At 45.9% G+C, this 18067-nt stretch overlaps 1 protein-coding gene across 1 annotated transcript in view; it reads left to right on the top strand.

Annotated features, from left to right (window-relative positions):
• Positions 1–17645, top strand: part of LOC138566766 (olfactomedin-like) — a 29464-nt gene extending 11819 nt beyond the window's left edge. Inside the window, exon 3 of the mRNA XM_069644411.1 lies at positions 16795–17645. Coding sequence (XP_069500512.1) covers positions 16795–17624 — 830 coding nt within the window. The 3' untranslated portion in view covers positions 17625–17645. The remainder of the gene's footprint in view (positions 1–16794) is intronic.
• The last annotated feature ends 422 nt before the right edge of the window (positions 17646–18067 follow it).

Below are 18067 nucleotides of genomic sequence, written 5' to 3'. Positions count from 1 at the left end.
TGAGCCAAGGTACCTGGGTGAGGGCAGATAGGTGAGGTTGGGTGAGTGGTTTTTGCAGATGGGGTGAAATAAGGAGGTTGGATGGGGCAGAGATGGGTGAGATAGGGTATGAATGAAGTGAGCTAGGTTGCGTGCCAGTTGTCAGAGAGCGTGAACTATGGTGGGGTTTTAGAGAGGGTTGAGGTAAGGTGGGTGGATGTGGTCAGATTGAGCTGGGGTATGGTGGGTGGATGATATCAGAGTGGGGTGAGGTTGGGTAGCTGGGGTCAGAGAGCGCTGAGATAGGGTGGGTGGTATGATAAGAAAGGGGTTGGTAGGTGGGGTCAGAGGATTGAGGTAGCTTGGGTTGTGGGGTCAGAGAGGGGTGAAGTAGGGCAGGTAGGTGGGGGTAGGGAATGGTGAGTTAGGGTCGATGGTTGACAGGGGTCAGAAAGGGATGAGCTAGGGTAGGTGGGTGGTAGAAGAGATAACTGAGGTGGGGTGGGTGGTTGGGGCAGGGAGGGTTAGTTGCAGAGAGGGGTGAGGTAGGGTGGGCGGTTTGAGCCAGAGGGGAGTGAGTGAAGTTTGTTGGGTGGGGTCAGAGGGGTGAGGATGGGTGGGCGGAGTGAGGGAGGGGCCAGCTAGGATAGGTGTGTGAGTTCAGAGATGGTGAGCTATGGTAAGCGGGTGGGGCCAAGAGGTTTGAGCTTGAGTGGTTGCTTGGAGCAGAGAGGAATGGGGTATGGTGGGTGTTTGGGCAGAGAGGGGTGGTGTAGGATGGGTGGATGGAGGGAGAGAGGGTTTAGGTGTAAGATAGGATTGAGATAGGGTGGCCGGGTGGTGTCATTTAAGAGTGAGGTAAGGTGGGTGGGGATTGAGAGGGGTGAGCTAAGGTAGGTGGGTGGGCAAAGTAATGAGGTAGGGTGGGTGGTTGGGGCAGAGAGGGGTGAGTTAGCAGAAAAGCAGTGAGTTAGTGTAGGTGGGTGGAGGCTGAGAGGTTTGAGGGTGGGTAATTGTGGTAAAGGGGGTGAGGAACATTGGCGAATATGGCTAGTGAGGGTGAGTAAGGGCATTTGAGTAGAAAGGGGCAAGGGAAAGTGGGTGGGGTCAGAGTGGAGTGAGTTAGGACGGGTGGGTGGGGCGAGTTATAAAAACCTCCTTCAAAGCTAAACGGGGCAGGATGTGTGTAGCAGATTAATGCATTGTATTGATGCTCGCTCGTGTTGTTTTTTCTTTCAAAAGTGAACCTGTATCTGTCGGCTTCCCTTTCACACTAGTGGCGAAACCAATTCAGAGGTTTAAACAAAGCAGGTGTTACCCTCAGGGCTCTTCACAGAGGTTCTTTCCTTTTCCTGCCGATACACTCGCTAAGCTTCGCACACTATCACACTTAAGTCATTCATGAGTGCACACAGTCACACTCAAACCCTCACATGCACGCACGCATGCACAACTGTAAACACGTGTGTAGGTTTTTAAAAGTTATCTGCTTGTCCACAAGCTGATCCAGTAGCCCTCTCCTACCTCTTCAGGCTATGCACTTTTCCAGGGCTCTCCTTCCCAGTGAGGGGAGTGGGCGGGGGTCAATTTCAACAGTTCACTGAGTAGTGGGGAGAGGACTGACCTCGTCTAAGGCTTAGCGAGAGTGGGACTCTTGGCACAATCATTCAAAAACATCCCAACATTGGTCTAAATGTCTGCAGGGGACACACGTTTACATTTTGTGATGCAGCAGATTCATGCCTGAGCATTGCCAGTTAACATGGCAACCAGATATCCTCACACCGTTCCCGCTTCTCTCCTCATGTTTGCAAGGTTAGTATCACCAAATGCTCCAAAACAAAAAATATAAATATATATATATTGCATGACAGATAAAGATAACAATTGAAAAATGAAACATTGAAAAAGCCATTTGGTTTGAGTAACAATTTTTATTTTATTTTAAAGGTAGAACGATACATGTGCATGTGGCCGTCATATGCACGCACAACCTCAAATGCCAAACAGATAGCAGTAACTGTCTTATGCATGGTATAGTCACCAAATATCAAATGCAGCCCTCACACGTCCAGTTGCTGCGGGTGTCTAGGTGGGCTGAATGTGAGGGAGGGGTGTAGACACCTCCTGCACAGGGTATCTTAGGAAACCCAAGTCGCACTTTGCCATGATTGGGTGAGGTGGTTGATCAGGCTGGACAACCCCCCTTCTGCGTGATTGACAGCCAGGCTGTGTGAATGGGGGATTTTCGCATAAAAGGCAGGACTCTTGGGCTGGAAGTCAGAGTCGCCACTTGAACTACAAGGAACCGAAGAGAAGCGGAGAAGAAGTCGGCTGCTGCAACTATCCCGTCCTGGTGAAGCCCTACTGCAGTCCTAAGCTATCTACCCTTCGACGAACAGAGAAGATCCAGTCCGGATTCTTCTTCCCTTGAGCCTGGTGGGGATAACCAGCTCATCTTCTACAGCCAGAGGATCCTCTTCGTGGTCGAAATCGCTGCAAACTGCTGTAGTGGTCCGGATAGCCATCTGAAGAGCCTCTCCTGTTTTTAAGGAGCGCACCTTTTATTCACTGTCGCTGCTGCCGGCTTCAGCCCTGTGTGGTGCAGACCCCCCCAGACATCGTCCTTCTTGCCGAAGCTCCAGGAACCGTGGGTCTGCAGGAAACTACCAGGAACAACTGCCGTGGCACCAGCTTCTTCATTGAATAAGGTACTGTGTTCTGCTTGAGGAAATCGGGTGAATCCCTTTTTCACCTCCTACAAGGCTTGCCCTTATCTTCCCTCCTTCTTATAACTTTTGCTTCCTCCATTGACAATATCTAAGTACTTCTGACTACGTTGAATTGTGAACTGTCCGACTGTGTTCCCCTCGACAACAGGAACCCAGTTCCACTTGACACTGGCTCCGGCCTATTGACTCTTGAATTTCTGTCCATGAGTGTTCTCTGATTCTGTCTGCCTTGACAAAAGTATTGCCTATGATTTTTGCCCCCAACTCTCTCTGGGTATCTCAGGTGCTAAGTGTGTTTTTGCCCCGGTAACATTTCTTGCCGCGGATACGTGTTTCTTTAGTAAGACCGAACTGTCAAAAAGTGATCGCATATGTATTCCCGGTAACGTCTTTTGTTTCAAAACACCGGTCCATTAAAACATAGGGTACTTACCTTAAAGTTATACCGTACAAAGCAAATTGGTTAGTTGTAGTATATTTTACGTGTAGTTTTCAATTAATAGAAGTGTTTATAACAAACAGTTTAAAAATAAATGTACTTATATTTTTTACCTGAAACCTTGAGTCAGTGTTTGATTGAGTGACAGTAATTGTGGTCCCTTTGTGTAATCTCTGCTACTGCTCATATACTCTTGAGATAAGCCTGGCTGCTCCGCTACTGCTACCACTTTAACATAGTAGTACAGGCTTGTACCAAAGGTAAAACTTGTATTACCACTTGTAGTCTTAATTGTGTGTAGTGGTCCCTAAGGGCACTGCACAGGATTCTGCCTAACACTGGTGTACAGCAGTGAGGATTTGGAAGTAGAGTGTTTACACTTAGAGTGCTGCTGTTGCTTGGGTTCAACTAACCACAAGGCTAAACACCACTAATTCTATTTAACGGAGAAATCATATCAAATATGGGAAGCTACACTGAAGACGGTCTCTTAGACCACACTGCTGAGGTTTTGAGAACCATGTGTAGGGAGAGGAGTCTCTCTGGTAAAGGAAAGAAATCTGGGAAAACAAAGTCTGACGAGTGTGTCAGAAGGGCCTGCCCCTCCAGCAAATGTGGATACTGATGTTTCTGATTCTGAGAGTGTTACTTTAGAAGAAGTAGATGAGTCCTTGTTAGGAAACCCTACAACTCCTTTGCCTGCTCAGAAAGCACAACCTCTGTCCACAGGGACCCCCACAGGTCCTACACTTACTCCTGAGTTTATTGCTCTTGAGAAAATGAGACTTGAATTGGAAGTGAAAAGTATTGATGCACAAACTGCCATGAAACATCAAGAGTTAAGGCTCAGAGAAATGGAGCTGAATCATGAACTAGAGATGAAGAAATTGTCGGTAGAAAATGCTTCTCTCCCAGAGTCTTCTAGGTCTTCTAGTCCTAAGAGACCCTGTATGCCAAAGTAAATGATTGGTATGTATGAGACTAAACTTGATGTTTTGGATTAGTTAGCAATGTTTGAGTACAATCATGGAATTCAAGGTATCTCAGGGAATCAGCTGATTCCCTGGTTTTTCTCTAGGCTTCCCCCTGTTGCAAGTGATGCTGTAATGGAATTGGGGGAGGAGGATAAACAGGATTATGACTGTGTGAAGCTAGCATTAATAGCTATATTTGGGAAGACCCCTTACCAGTACCTTAAGAGGTTTTGAACCGTCAAAAAGCATGATGGTACCCCTTGGGCTACCTGGGTGTGTGAATGTTTGAAAAACTTAGATGGCTGGGTTAAGGGTTACAAAGTGAACACTTATGAAGGTTTGAGGAATCTTGTAATGTTGGAGTCTATTTTTGATGTCCGCTCCCCTGAGCTTAGACAGCACTTGGCTGATTCAAAGGAGATAGATCCTAAGAAGATACCTAAGGCTGCTGACTTGTGGGTTGCCAACAGGGCTACTCATAAGGATTCTGGGGTAACTCCGAAAAAGGATGAGGGAAAGCAGCCAAAGAAAGACAACAAAGAGAATTCCAATAATTCCAATCCAAAAGAGGGCCCCAAACATAACCAGGGTAAGCCACAAGGGAAACCAAATCAGGCTAGTGTACCATCTGGTCCCAAACCAGATGGAGGTCAGAACAAACCCCCATTCCAGAGAGAATTTGGAAAATGCTTTGTTTGTGGGTTACCAGACCATGTGAAAGGGGATCCCAGATGTAAGGGTAAACTTTCAGGGGTCCACACTGACTCTTTAGCCTTCTCCCAGGTGGATGAAATACCTATGGCCAGTGGAAACTTTCAGTTACTAGTTGATGAGCCCATGAGAGTCTCAGCTAGTGTTTCTTTAGTGTCCTTGGGTCTTTGGGAACAACAGAACCTAGATGTCTATAACTCAATCCCAGATAATACTAAAGAGTATTGCAAAGATAGTGTTCTCGTGAATGGTCAGGAAACCCCTGCCATCAGAGACACTGGAGCCAGCATAACTGTGGTTGATGAATGTTTTTTCAAGGTGGAGGATGTTGCTAAGGCACCCAAACACCTAACCAAGTTAGCTGAAGGCCCTGTGCAAATGGTTCCCCAGTTACCAGCTCTCATCCAGTGTAATGACATGACTGTCAGAATACCTGTAAGTGTGCAGAATAATGTGCCTGGGAGGGTCCTTCTCGGTAAGGACCGTAACACTCTTGGAGTTGTGTCCAGTACCCCCAATCCCCTCAGCAGAAGGAAGCAGGAGCTCACAAGGTCTGCAAGGGAGAGAACCTTGAGAGGCTCTCCTGGGGACATGATAGAGGAAACTATCACCCCAAGTCCACAGGATTTACTGCTGAAAGAGACAAAGGGGAAACCCAAGTCTGCCCGCAAGAAACCAGCAAGCACTCCTGTGCCCCAAAGGACATCTCCAAGGCTGTCCAATGTCACATCTGTGACTCCTCCACCAGCTGAGTGTGAGGTTCAACCCTGTATGGTTCATATAGATACTGAGGAATCAGATCTAGAAGAAGATCGTACTCTGGTAGGAGATCTTGACCCTGTTGACCATCCTGAGCTGCAGGCTTTACTGGCAGAAGGTGGGCTCAACAGGGTAGATTTCAGCAAGGGGCAAAGAGAGTGTCCTACCTTGGAAGATCTTCGCCTACAGGCAGCTTCTCAGCTCAGTGGGACTGAGCCTGGGAAGTATTGGTTGCACTGGGAAGATGGCCTCTGCTACAGTGAACCGACTGAGTCAACCCCTGGAGACTGCAAAAACTTGTAGTACCTCTAGTGAACCGACTCCAGTTTCTGCAGTTAGCCCACGAGATACATTTGGCTGGTCACTTAAGTTTTAAGAAGACCAAGGAAAGGCTCTCTCTTTACTTCTACTGGCCTAAGATGGGCTCAGAAGTAGACAAATTCTGCAGAAGCTGCCACAATTGCCAAACCTCTGGCAAGAGTGGAGCCAAGAATGTGGCACCCTTGGTGCCTCTCCCAGTAGTGGGAGTTCCTTTTGAGAGGGTTGGGATTGACATTGTTGGTCCTCTTGACCCTCCCACATCTTCAGGCAACAGGTTTATCCTGGTTGTAGTGGATCATGCCACTAGATTTCCTGAAGCCATACCTATGAGGACTGTTATGGCTGTGGCTGTGGCTAAGGCCCTATTTGGTATTTTTACCAGAGTAGGCTTTCCTAAAGAGGTGATATCTGACAGGGGATCAAATTGTATGTCCCACTACATGCAAGCAATGTGGAAAATCTGTGGAGTCACCTACAAGTTCTCAACTGCCTACCATCCCCAAACCAATGGGTTGGTGGTCAGGTTTAACAGAACTATGAAGAGCATGATAGGTGCTTTAGAAGAACCCCTTAAAAGAAAGTGGGACCTTCTCTTTGCATATAGAGAAGTCCCTCAGGAGGGAGTAGGATTCAGTCCCTTCGAACTTCTTTATGGCCATCCAGTCAGAGGCCCTTTAGCCCTGATTAAGGAGGGGTTGGAGAGTGCTCCTTCCCTCAGCCAGTCAGCGTGACTGACTATGTGATAGGTCTCCGGGGGAGAATGTCACACATGATGGCAGAGGCAAGTGATAACTTGAAGGCTGGTCAAGCTCTGGTCAAACATTGGCATGACCAGAAGGCTAACATGGTTGAGTTTACTCAAGACCAGTTTGTTCCTGTTATGGTCCCCACAAGGCAGAGGGCCTTGCAGGACTAATGGATAGGACCCTTCAAAGTTGTGGGTAAAATTGGAGAGGTGAACTATCTGGTGGATTTAGGCAATCCTAAGGAGGCTCCCAGAGTCTTTCACACCAACCGTTTGAAGGCTTATGTCTCTAGACCTGACATAGGAGCTTTGCTTTAGCTTCAGCTCAGGAGGAGGAGGAGAGTGAACCTCTGCCCGACCTCCTCAGAGGCTTACCTTTAGATGAGCAAGTGGAAGGAGTCAATCTCTCTTCCAGTCTCACATCTGACCAGCACGATGAGTGCAAGTTACTGTTAAATCAGTTTGCCTCCCTGTTCTCACTTTCACCAGGCTTGACCCCTTGGGGCCAACATGATATACTCACCGGTGACTGTTTGCCTGTCAAAAGCAGGGGGTACAGAATGTCAGACAATGTAAGAACCCATATGAGGAATGAGGTCAACAAGATGCTTGATCTCGGGGTTATAGAGCCCTCTACTAGCCCATGGTCTAGCCCAGTTGTGCTTGTACCAAAGGCAGGATCCAAGGAGTTGAGATTCTGTGTGGACTATAGAGCTCTAAATGCAGTCAAAAAGACTGATGCCCATCCTTTGCCTAGGACAGATGAGCTGGTGGACAAACGTGGTGCAGCCAAGTACCTCAGCACATTTGACCTAACGTCAAGCTATTGGCAAATAGCCCTGACAGACCATGCCAAGGAGAAAACTGCATTCTCCACCCCAGCTGGCCTCTACCAATTCAAGGTAATGCCTTTTGGACTAAAGAATGCACCTGCTACATTTCAGAGGATGGTCAATCAAGTTCTGAATGGGATGGAGGACTTCTGCATGGCATACTTGGATGACATTGCAGTGTTCAACCCTACGTGGAAAGAACATATTGAACACCTAGGCTATGTATTGCAGGCTCTGGAACAGGCCCATCTGACCATAACGGCAAGCAAATGTCATATTGGTCAGAGTACAGTGGTCTACCTTGGACATGAGGTAGGAGGAGGTGAAATAAGGCCATTGCCTAGCAAAGTACAAGCTGTACAAAACTGGGCCACCCCTACTACTCAAACCCAAGTGAGAGCCTTCTTAGGTCTCACTGGGTATTACAGGAACTTCATAGAGAACTATGGGACCATAGCTTCTCCATTGAATGTCATCTCCTCTCCCAAATTCCCTAAAAAGGTAGGTGGAATGAGGAGTGCCATCAAGTCTTTGAAGGTCTAAAGAAAGCCCTTTGTCAAGCTCCAGTCCTAAGAGCTCCTGGCTATCACCAAACCCTTCATTGTACAAACTGATGCTTCTAATGTAGGTATAGGTGCAGTCCTTAGTCAACTGGATGAGAAAGGTAGGGAACACCCCATTTGTTTCATCAGCAGGAAGTTAAAGGATCCTGAGACAAGGTGGGCAACAATAGAACGTGAATGTTATGCTATTGTGTGGTCACTGAAGAGGTTTAGACCATATTTGTATGGATCTACCTTCATCATTCAGATTGACCACCAACCCTTGAGATGGCTGATGCAAATGAAAGGGGAAAATCCAAAGTTACTCAGATGGTCAATCTGCCTGCAAGGATTTTATTTTTCCATTGAGCACAGAGCAGGAAGTCACCACCAAAATGCTGATGGTCTCTCTAGGATGTTTGTAACCGAATAGAGGTATGAGAACCCTCCAGGAGTGGATTAAATCCTCCTGTCCTTTAGTATGGGGGGGCGAGTGTTAGGGAGAATTCTCATTCAATGGCTAATTTCCCTTAACTAGTGAGTCCCTCAGCAGCAATTGTTGGATTTCTGGAGTTATTTTATTCCACTTGGTAAGAGTATGAGCTTTCCCCCCACTCTTACCCATGTTTTGCCATGTGTATTTCATCTGTTTTTGTGATTGTGGGCTCTGGAGTGCACCACTTCAGTAGCCCCCTTCGTTTGTGTGTTACACAGCACCTTCAGTGCAGTGACACAGGGCTGTCTTTTAGACTTCCCACCGACTCCATTTCTGGGGCTGACTACTGTCCCCCAGAAAAATGTAAAGTTGCCATTAACTTTACTTAGTCATTTAACCACAGATCTAGTACACCCCATCTTACATGGAGTACTGGAAAGTGTTAATCCTTAGCCCTTTTTATCTGTACCTCCTAGAGCATTGTTTCGCTCTTTTAACATTTAGACTTGGCTGTTGGCAGTGGTATCTACCCTAACTTTTCTACCGCGATTATACTATATAAACGTAGTATTGTTTTAGGCTATTATATTAGCCTCAAACTTAAACCTGCTTGACCAAATACTTTTTCTTTTGGCTCTGGTCGGTTTTATTCGCCATTTCTTTTTGTTAAAGTCCTTTCTTGTGTTTTACTTTGCGCGGCAGGTTTGCCTTCTTTGTTCACTGTCATTTGGCGGGCTTCTGCCAAAGAAGCCCTCCTCTAGGCGCCTGGGTGTCTAGGTGTGCTGAATGTGAGGGAGGGGTGTAGTCACCCCCTGCACAGGGTATCCTAGGAAATCCAAGTCGCACTTTGCCATGATTGGCTGAGGTGGTTGTCCGGGCTGGACAACCCCCCTGCTGCGTGATTGAAAGACAGGCTGTGTGAATGGGGGATTTTTGCATAAAAAGGCAGGACTCTTGGGCTGGAAGTCAGAGTCGCCACTGGAACTACAAGGAACCGAAGAGAAGCAGAGAAGAAGTCGGCTGCTGCAACTATTCCGTCCCGGTAAGCCCTGCTGCAGTCCTAAGCTATCTACCCTTCGACGACCAGAGAAGATATAGTCCGGAGTCTTCTTCCCTTGAGCCTGGTGGGGATAACCAGCTCATCTTCTACAGACAGAGGATCCTCTTCGTGGTCGAAATCGCTGCACACTGCTGTAGTGGTCCGGATAGCCATCTGAAGAGCCTCTCCTGTTTTTAAGGAGCGCTCCTTTTGTTCACCATCGCTGCTGCCGGCTTCAGCCCTGTGTAGTGCAGACCCCTCCAGACGTCCTTCTTGCCAAAGCTCCAGGAACCATGGGTCTGCAGGAAACTACCAGGAACAACTGCCGTGGCACCAGCTTCTTCATCGAATAAGGTACTGTGTTCTGCTTGAGGAAATCGGGTGAATCCCTTTTTCTCCTCCTACAAGGCTTGCTCTTATCCAGTGCCTTAAGTGGCACTACAAATCGAGCCGGGGCTCATCGAGAGTGCGTGGCCTAACAGCGGGGGCCTGGATGGCCCGTTAGGCCACGCCCCCTTGACGAGCCCCGGCTCAATGGGCTACTGGCACCCCTGCCAGGCAACCTTTTGTGGAGATTAGCACCCTCTCCCCTATGATGGAGAGGGTGCTGATCTCTGCACTTATATTCCATAGGCTTGCCTGGCAGGGGACAGCGCCTCGCCTATTCAGCCTTAATGGTGGCGCTGCCCCTCGCCAGCTGGGGAGGGGCAGCGTCACCATCAAGGCTGAAAGGGTGAGGCCACTGGAAGCAGAGGGCTTTTTCCTAAGGACTGAAACTCCCGCGAATCCGCGGGAGCTTCAGTATTTAGAAAGCAAGGCCTCTGCTTCCAGCGGCCTCACTTTTTCTCCATAATGGTGGCGCCGGCCCACGTGCATCACTTGATTAAAGGGATGCCTCGTAGGTGCGGCGCCACCATTATGGCTGAAAGGCATTTTTTTCTGAAGCCTGAAGCTCTCGCACACGAGCGAGAGCTTCAGGCTGTAGAAAAAAATGCCTTTTCATGTAGTGGCTGGGGCTGCCAGGGGAGATTAGTGGGCCCAGGCAGGGCCCCGCCTCAAAACGAAATTTCGGAGCCTGCCGGGGCCCAGCCCCGGCAGGCCCCGGCCCACTTAAAGCCCTGCTCTTATCTTCCCTCCTTCTTATAAATTTTGCTTCCTCCATTGACAATATCTAAGTACTCCTGGCTACGTTGAATCGTGAACTGTCCGACTGTGTGATCCTCGACAACAGGAACCCGGTTCCACTTGACACTGGCTCCGGCCTATTGACTCTTGAATTTCTGTCCATGAGTGTTCTATGATTCTGTCTGCCTTGACAAAAGTATTGCCTATGATTTTTGCCCCCAACTCTCTCTGGGTATCTCAGGTGCTAAGTGTGTTTTTGCCCCGGTAACATTTCTTGCCGCAGATACACGTTTCTTTAGTAAGACCGAACTGTCATTACTGTCAAAAAGTGATCGCATATGTATTCCCGGTAACGTCTTTTGTTTCACAACACCGGTCCATTAAAACATAGGGTACTTACCTTGAAGTTATACCTTCATGTACCTTGAAGTTATACCGTACAAAGCGAATTGGTTGGTTGTAGTATATTTTACGTGTGGCTTTGAATTAATAGAAGTGCTGTGTTTATAACAAACAGTTTAAAAATAAATGTACTTATATTTTTTACCTGAAACCTTGAGTCAGTGTTTGCTTGAGTCACAGTAATTGTGGTCTCTTTGTGTAATCTCTGCTACTGCTCATATACTCTTGAGCTAAGCCTTGCTGCTCTGCTGCTGCTACCACTTTAACATAGTAGTACAGGCTTGTACCAAAGGTAAAACTTGTATTACCACTTGTAGTCTTAATTGTGTGTAGTGGTCCCTAAGGGCACTGCACAGGATTCTGCCTAACACCATTCCTTGCCCTCCCTGTGCGCCATCTCGCTTCCGTTCATTTTCCCTTTTGGCTGCTAAGCACTGGAACACTCTCCCTCTGCCTCTTCAATCTCTGTCCAGTTTCCCTCTCCTTCAATCTAAGCTCAAATATCACATCCTTTCTTTGTGATTCTTTTTAACTGATCCATCCATTTGGTACTGGTTGTTTGTATATAAAGTGCTCATTATAAAATAAATAACAGCCCCATGCATGCCCCCGAGACCGTCTCCCTCTGCAGGCATAGAAGAGTCTCTTGTACCTTCCTGGCCCAACAACAGGTAGCTGTAGGATATCAACAGGCACCTTAAGTGCTTCTTGGTGTATTGTTCTGCATCAGGAGAGTTGTCATTATGGGACACTACTCCAGATGCCAAGATTCCGGTCACCCGTTAGTAATCGTCATTATCCTCTAGTACGGTAACCTGAGGCTAACCCAGACAAAAAGGTAGATTTAAGATAAAACATGTGTTGAATGTTTCTCCGTTGACTATAAAGCAACATTATGCATTATTGTAGGTAGACTCACCTGGGAAGGAAAGGTTTGCGGTTTACAATATCTCCAAGCAGGCGTTCCCAAAAGCATAGTCGTAGTCGGCCCAGGGCAGCACAGATAGGAACCGATGAGTGGGAGGGTACTAATGTTCATTGCCCCATCAATTGCCCCAGATTCCCAACTTCGCCCCCTCTTTCTACGGCTCTTTTGGGACCGAATACCGAGACCCAATGAGCATGAACTCCACCACGAATTTGGATTACTGTCCTCACAAGCTTGCAATGGCCGCCAACATAGCAATGCAGTTGTACCTACATTCTCCACCGTTGCAAAGAGGCAGATTTGCCTGCAAGATTGGCCCACAGCATAACAAGCCTCTAGGACCTTGCATTCTTGCAACCCTGCACTTGGGGCTGTATCTGCACCCCTACAACCCTCCTACTTGCACTCATCTATCACTTGTTTTTTGCACTTAACACTACACTGCCACCTACTGGCTGCAATTCCTGTTTTTTTGTTGATGTTTGATCCTATGTCTTGCACGTTCTCCTCCTCCCATCCCCTGGAACTTCTCCCTTTCCCCCTCCCCTGCACTTGCATAATCTCAATGTCACTGGGCCTAGTAAGATTGTTAGCTTGTTCCCGCTTGTTCCCCCACCCTGCCTTGTCGCACCCTGAAACACTTGTGTATAGGCGCGCTATAAATAAAATATTTTATCATATCAATATACAAGAAGTGCATGCATCAGAACCCTAGAAACGAACTATTTGCTCTGCTAGATGCTACGAGCAACATTTGTCAACTGTATTATGCAAAGTACTCAATAAATAGGTTACTGAACAAAGCATTCTCCCTTCATTTCAGACCACTTTTAGGCAAGGCATGGCCCTATCATACAATGGTCTATGTATAATCATGTTAGCAAAAACGGCATTCGCAATGGAAAACGCTACATTTTCACGTTGCCTTTTTAGATTTTACTGTGCTATTCGATTCGAGTGAAATTGTAAGAAATGTGCTTCTAAAAAGATTAAAGTCTGCTCAACTTAGTAATTCTCTTTAATAGTGACACATCAGCTAGCGTGCAGCTGGAAGCTGGTGGGACTTTGACTGATCCTACTCACCATGGGTTACACCAGAGTTGTATCTTGGCCCGTTGTTCTTCAACCTATACATTGCAGAAGTTGATAACACACTTTGCTCTGTCAGAATGACACATACTCGGCCTACTCAGAGGACAGAACCCTGATGGACGTCACCGAGAAAGGACTCCAAAGATATCTGGACTCATTTTCGGGGTACTCTAGTCTAAGCACTCGAATTTAAAAATGTACATAACAAAGTCCAAGATAATGTGTTTTGCAACATCTAAGAAACAATAGGATTTCTCATGGCAGCTTGAAACTGCTCCGCTTGAAATAGCAGAGAACGTTGTTATCTTGACCTTTACTTGAATTGTATAATCAGTACCTATCAACTGCAGAAAGAAACAGGAAGCAAAGACTATTTGAACAATGAGCTCCTTGAGGACATTTCATTTTATTTTTGGGGTCCTTTCTTTGTCTCCACTCATTAAAGCGTGGAGGCAGAAGATCATTTCAATGATTTTGCATGGACCTAAGTGCTGATTAGAATCAAAGAATACTTGTCTTGGTTGAAAGAAAGTCATAGTGGCCTGCACTGGGCCTTCCGCAGTCTTTACCAATACAACTAATTCAATCTTATTTGGAGTTGGCCTCTCTGGCGACCGGTTAAAAAATGGATAAATCTTGCCTCTTATCTTAACATCTAGTTTGTACCCGCTCAAACTTTGTCCTCTTATTATCATATACATAATGCATCAGTAATAGCAAGGAATAACATGGAAATAAGTGCGTTCACGAGTGAAAATGAAAACGTTTTGGTGGACTTTGGTATGAGAGTGGAGTAGTCACTTCCAAAGAGTGAGATTTGGAAAGAGGCTAAAAGGAACGAGTTTGATTTTGCAACAAAAAGCACCTAGCAACAAAAATGTGGGCTCCTAAATATGTAATGGCCTTCCCTTAATTAATGAAACACCGAAAAATCATTGGCAATTCCCATTTAGATACAGGAGGCGATATGTCATGCTATTTTTTTTACTAGACGTGCGACCAGAACGAGCATGTACAATAACAATAGACCTTGTTTGCTTAGCACTGGTAATGTTTGCAATGCTACACCTCATGTATAAACCTTGAAACATTTGATGATCTTTTGGCACCATTATTAGTTTTAAAATCACACACAAGTTGCAGGCGTTGATACCTTTTATTGAACTAACTGGACTATACTGCACCGAGATACAACATTGCATCAGCTTTCAAAGTCCCTTAGACTTCGTCATCAGATGGTGTCCAGTGGATTGATTGGTAAAAACAAAAAATACCCAGGGCTGAGGCTTCTCAAAGCAAAAAAATAAAATAAAAATAGCAATGTAAACCTTATTGGCTGAAGGAACGGTATTTATGGAATACAGGTTTGGAATCGCTGTCTTATCTAAAAGACAATAAAAACGCCTGGAAGAAGGGAACACATATAACGGTTTGAAAACAGCCAATATGTCCATATCTGTAAATGTTTTTTCTCAAGCCTCCTGATCCCAAACATCACAGAGGTGGTTTGCTGTCTACATTTGGAAAGTCAGGCATATTGGCTTTGACAATGCTTGGTGTTGTAGATCTGCCATTGAAGACATTTGTAAATATTCCCACTTCAGAATGTCTGCCTGATTTCCAAGCTCGCCCTTTGCCTTCTCTGAGAAGCACCTCTCCCACAAGCCCCAGAAATCAGCCAGGCTGGATTTGCTTGCCCAGTGTGGAAACCTGCCCAATAAATCCAATATGATAACAGCAGCAGAAGCAACAGAGTCCAATGTTATTTCCTTACAGCTCTATAGAAACAGACTGGGAAACTGGCAGAATATACCCGTCCCAAGAAAATGGGCCTGAGCACAGATTTTTCACAATTGTTACAAGGTTTTACACAATGGGAATCATACATAAAACAGTAAGATACATTTAGTAATTTACATTAAAACAATACACTTCTCAACGTTTCATCCTTTGGCCATGAGAGCCATGGCTTAATAAAATCACCTTATGTCTGTTTGATTCAATTCTGAATCCCTATGTGACACTGTCTTAGCCTGCGGCGGATCACTCCATCATGGAAGACATTTGGGTGCAAGCCGGAGTATGGCAACTGGCATCCAAGTGACTCCTATTCTGGTCATAGGCAAGGATGCCTTCCCCTCATGTATGTCATGTCGCTCAGTAATCATCACTGGGCGTGCCTCTGTCCCGATCAGGGATCAACATCACAGCCGCACGTCGTTCTGTTTTCTTTCCCAATTTCTGCCAACACATTGTGGCTTCTCTTGATCTAGTCGCATCCTGCAACTCATAATGGCTGTGGTTCTGTTCTGCTTGGTTAAGTTGCATGATAGGTGGTCATGAGAGAATATACAATACTGGCAGTTTCGACCGCAAGAAGTTTTATTGATTTGAATAGACATTGCTACTTTCTTCCTGTAAATCTTGTGAAATCTTCATACATGATGGAGTGGATGGACAGTGTTCTGGGAATAAACATGGGCACAGTCAGTTTTGAAACATATTGATAAATACACCAGTGTGGCAAAGGTCTGCTTCACAGATAAGAAATATAGCAGGCCACTTTAAGTGATGCATGCCACAGCCACTCTCCACGTAAACAGTGTCGCCATTTTGAAAAGACAGTAATCGTGTAGGGAACATGTTGTCTTATATTGTAGTGCACAGATGCGACACTTGTGGGCATAACCAGTGAGAAGGAGAGTGCAAATAATGCATCTTACTGATAGTTCTTCTGTACATTTTGGGAGGACCCATATTTGAAATGTGATTCTCTGGAATAAAAAAGTGCAAATTATGTGTGTATCTACACTACAAAACACTGCAGGATTTGATGACATGTTTAAATATTCCTCTGTACGGATTCTAAGTGCTTCTTACACCAGACTACCTGTCCTTCATAAATGATTGATCGGTGTCCTCTCTTTGCACCTTAGCATCACTTCTATCTTGTACTCTACGGCAGGTTGTTGCAAGAGCTAACATAAACATACCTACTTCCCCGCCTAAAATACATACACGGTGCTCTATCAGTGAAGAGGCACACGGATTATGATTGTTGCCATGACGGCACAAGAGTGTTTGAGTTACTGAAGGGAGAATGACCCAGCTTGGGAGCGAGAGACGAGCAGTTGCTAAGTACACACCAAATGTTACCTCCTAGGCTGCTCTCGACCCTCATAGGAATTAGGACACCTGCGTCCAGTTCTACAACTGCAAGGTCAGTCTTAGGAGGAGATGCAGAGCATTCCCTATACGCTTTCTGATGTTGAGCTGAAGCCTGGTCTATTCCTGTGAGTAGATTACACATGGCAAGAGTAAAATATTGCTTTATTAGCCGATATCTACCAATGTGCAGTGCATTCACCAAGGTCTTATCAAATGCTGCAGCATAGAAGGCTCCAGGGAGTGGGCACAGGAGAATGGTTCCAGATCTACTCAGCCCCACCCAACCCGCCCCCACCTTTCTCCACAAGCCATTTGCAAGCAATCGTTTAAAATCTTAAATGCCCCCTGCATACACAAAACTGTGTTTCTACCGGCTGTCTGTGTTGTTATCGTGTCCTGCTTCAGTAATCCTCATCCCAATTACCCTGAAGAATGTTGTAGATTAATGCTCATTCATACTGCACTCCCTATTGTTGAGGCTGTAAAGAGATCTCATGTTTTCTCTGTGTGTGAGGCTGTTATTTGTCTAATCTTCTCATGTCCTTCTTGATGTTTTTATCTCCAACCAGGCAATTGTGAGCACAGTGGTCTGGCACATATCGGGAAACCAACTTTGGTGCAGCTCAATTGGAAGGGGTCTAGCCACAAATATGGCGGCTGGGGAAAGGACACAGCCTTTCCTCCGGCTAGGAAGAATCTGTATTGGGTGGCCCCACTCAACATGGATGGCCGTATCCTAGAGGCATTTCGCACCTATTCGTCTTACAACGACCTCTTGTTGTACAGGAGCTCCACAGAAAAGCAGCTCTCCATCTACAAGAAGAGCACCGGACGGTGGAACCACACTAATGGAGGTCAAGGCGCTGGCATGATCATTCATGGAGACTACTTCTACTACAACTGCTATAACTCTGCAGATATGTGTCGCTACAACCTGAAAACTGGTGTTGTGGAGCGGAAGACCCTTCTCAATGCAATGAATAACATCCGCTTCACCTACTCTCATGTAACCTACCAATACTTGGACTTTGCTTCAGATGAACATGGGCTGTGGGTCATGTATGCCACAGAGGACAGTGCGGGTAAAATTGTTATTAGTAAGCTAGATGTCACATCCTTTAGTGTGGTAAAGAGCTGGACCACCACAGAGTACAAACCGTTGGTCACCAACGCCTTCATGATCTGTGGGGTGATGTATGCGGTCAGACCACTAGGCAGCAATAAAGAGGAGATATTCTACCGGTACGACACCAAAACAGGGCAAGAAGAGCAAATGAGCCTTGTGATGGAAACCCTGATGGACACCGTACAGAGCATGAACTACAACCCCAATGAGCACAGGATCTACATATTCAACGACGGCTATCAAATGTATTATGAGACCAACTTTGCTCACTAATAAACAAACCAAATGATTCATTTATTCCCAGATCAGCTGCATACTAGTACACTGGTTTGAGCAAGCTAGGTATATTGTTTCATTTCGTACTGATAAATGCCTGGGTTGTTACCCCTGCATTGAATGATACCAGTAGGGAGCTCTTTATAAGCATGTAGTGTATTGCCTTTAAGTTCATTTATTGCACTGTTTCCTTACTAAAGCGAGAGTTATGAATATCTGTATTTTACTAATTGTTTCTGTGGGTTCACACTATGATCTTCATAGCTATTGATTACAGCACATGTATTGTAATGTCTTACCGATGGGTAGCAATAAAGGTAGTCATCTTTCAACTTCAGTCTTTTCTCCATTTTCAGTAATTTGTTGTCTCCTGCCTTTCTTTGTCTCAAAATGGTGAAAGGAGCTGAAACATGTTGTTTGGTGTGCCCAACGGGAGGGCA

Source organism: Ambystoma mexicanum, chromosome 2p (assembly GCF_040938575.1).
Source record: "Ambystoma mexicanum isolate Mex_15411 chromosome 2p, UKY_AmexF1_1, whole genome shotgun sequence".
NCBI lineage: Eukaryota > Metazoa > Chordata > Amphibia > Caudata > Ambystomatidae > Ambystoma > Ambystoma mexicanum.
Note: the sequence above shows the minus strand (reverse complement) of the source record. Positions and strands in the feature narration are given on the sequence as shown.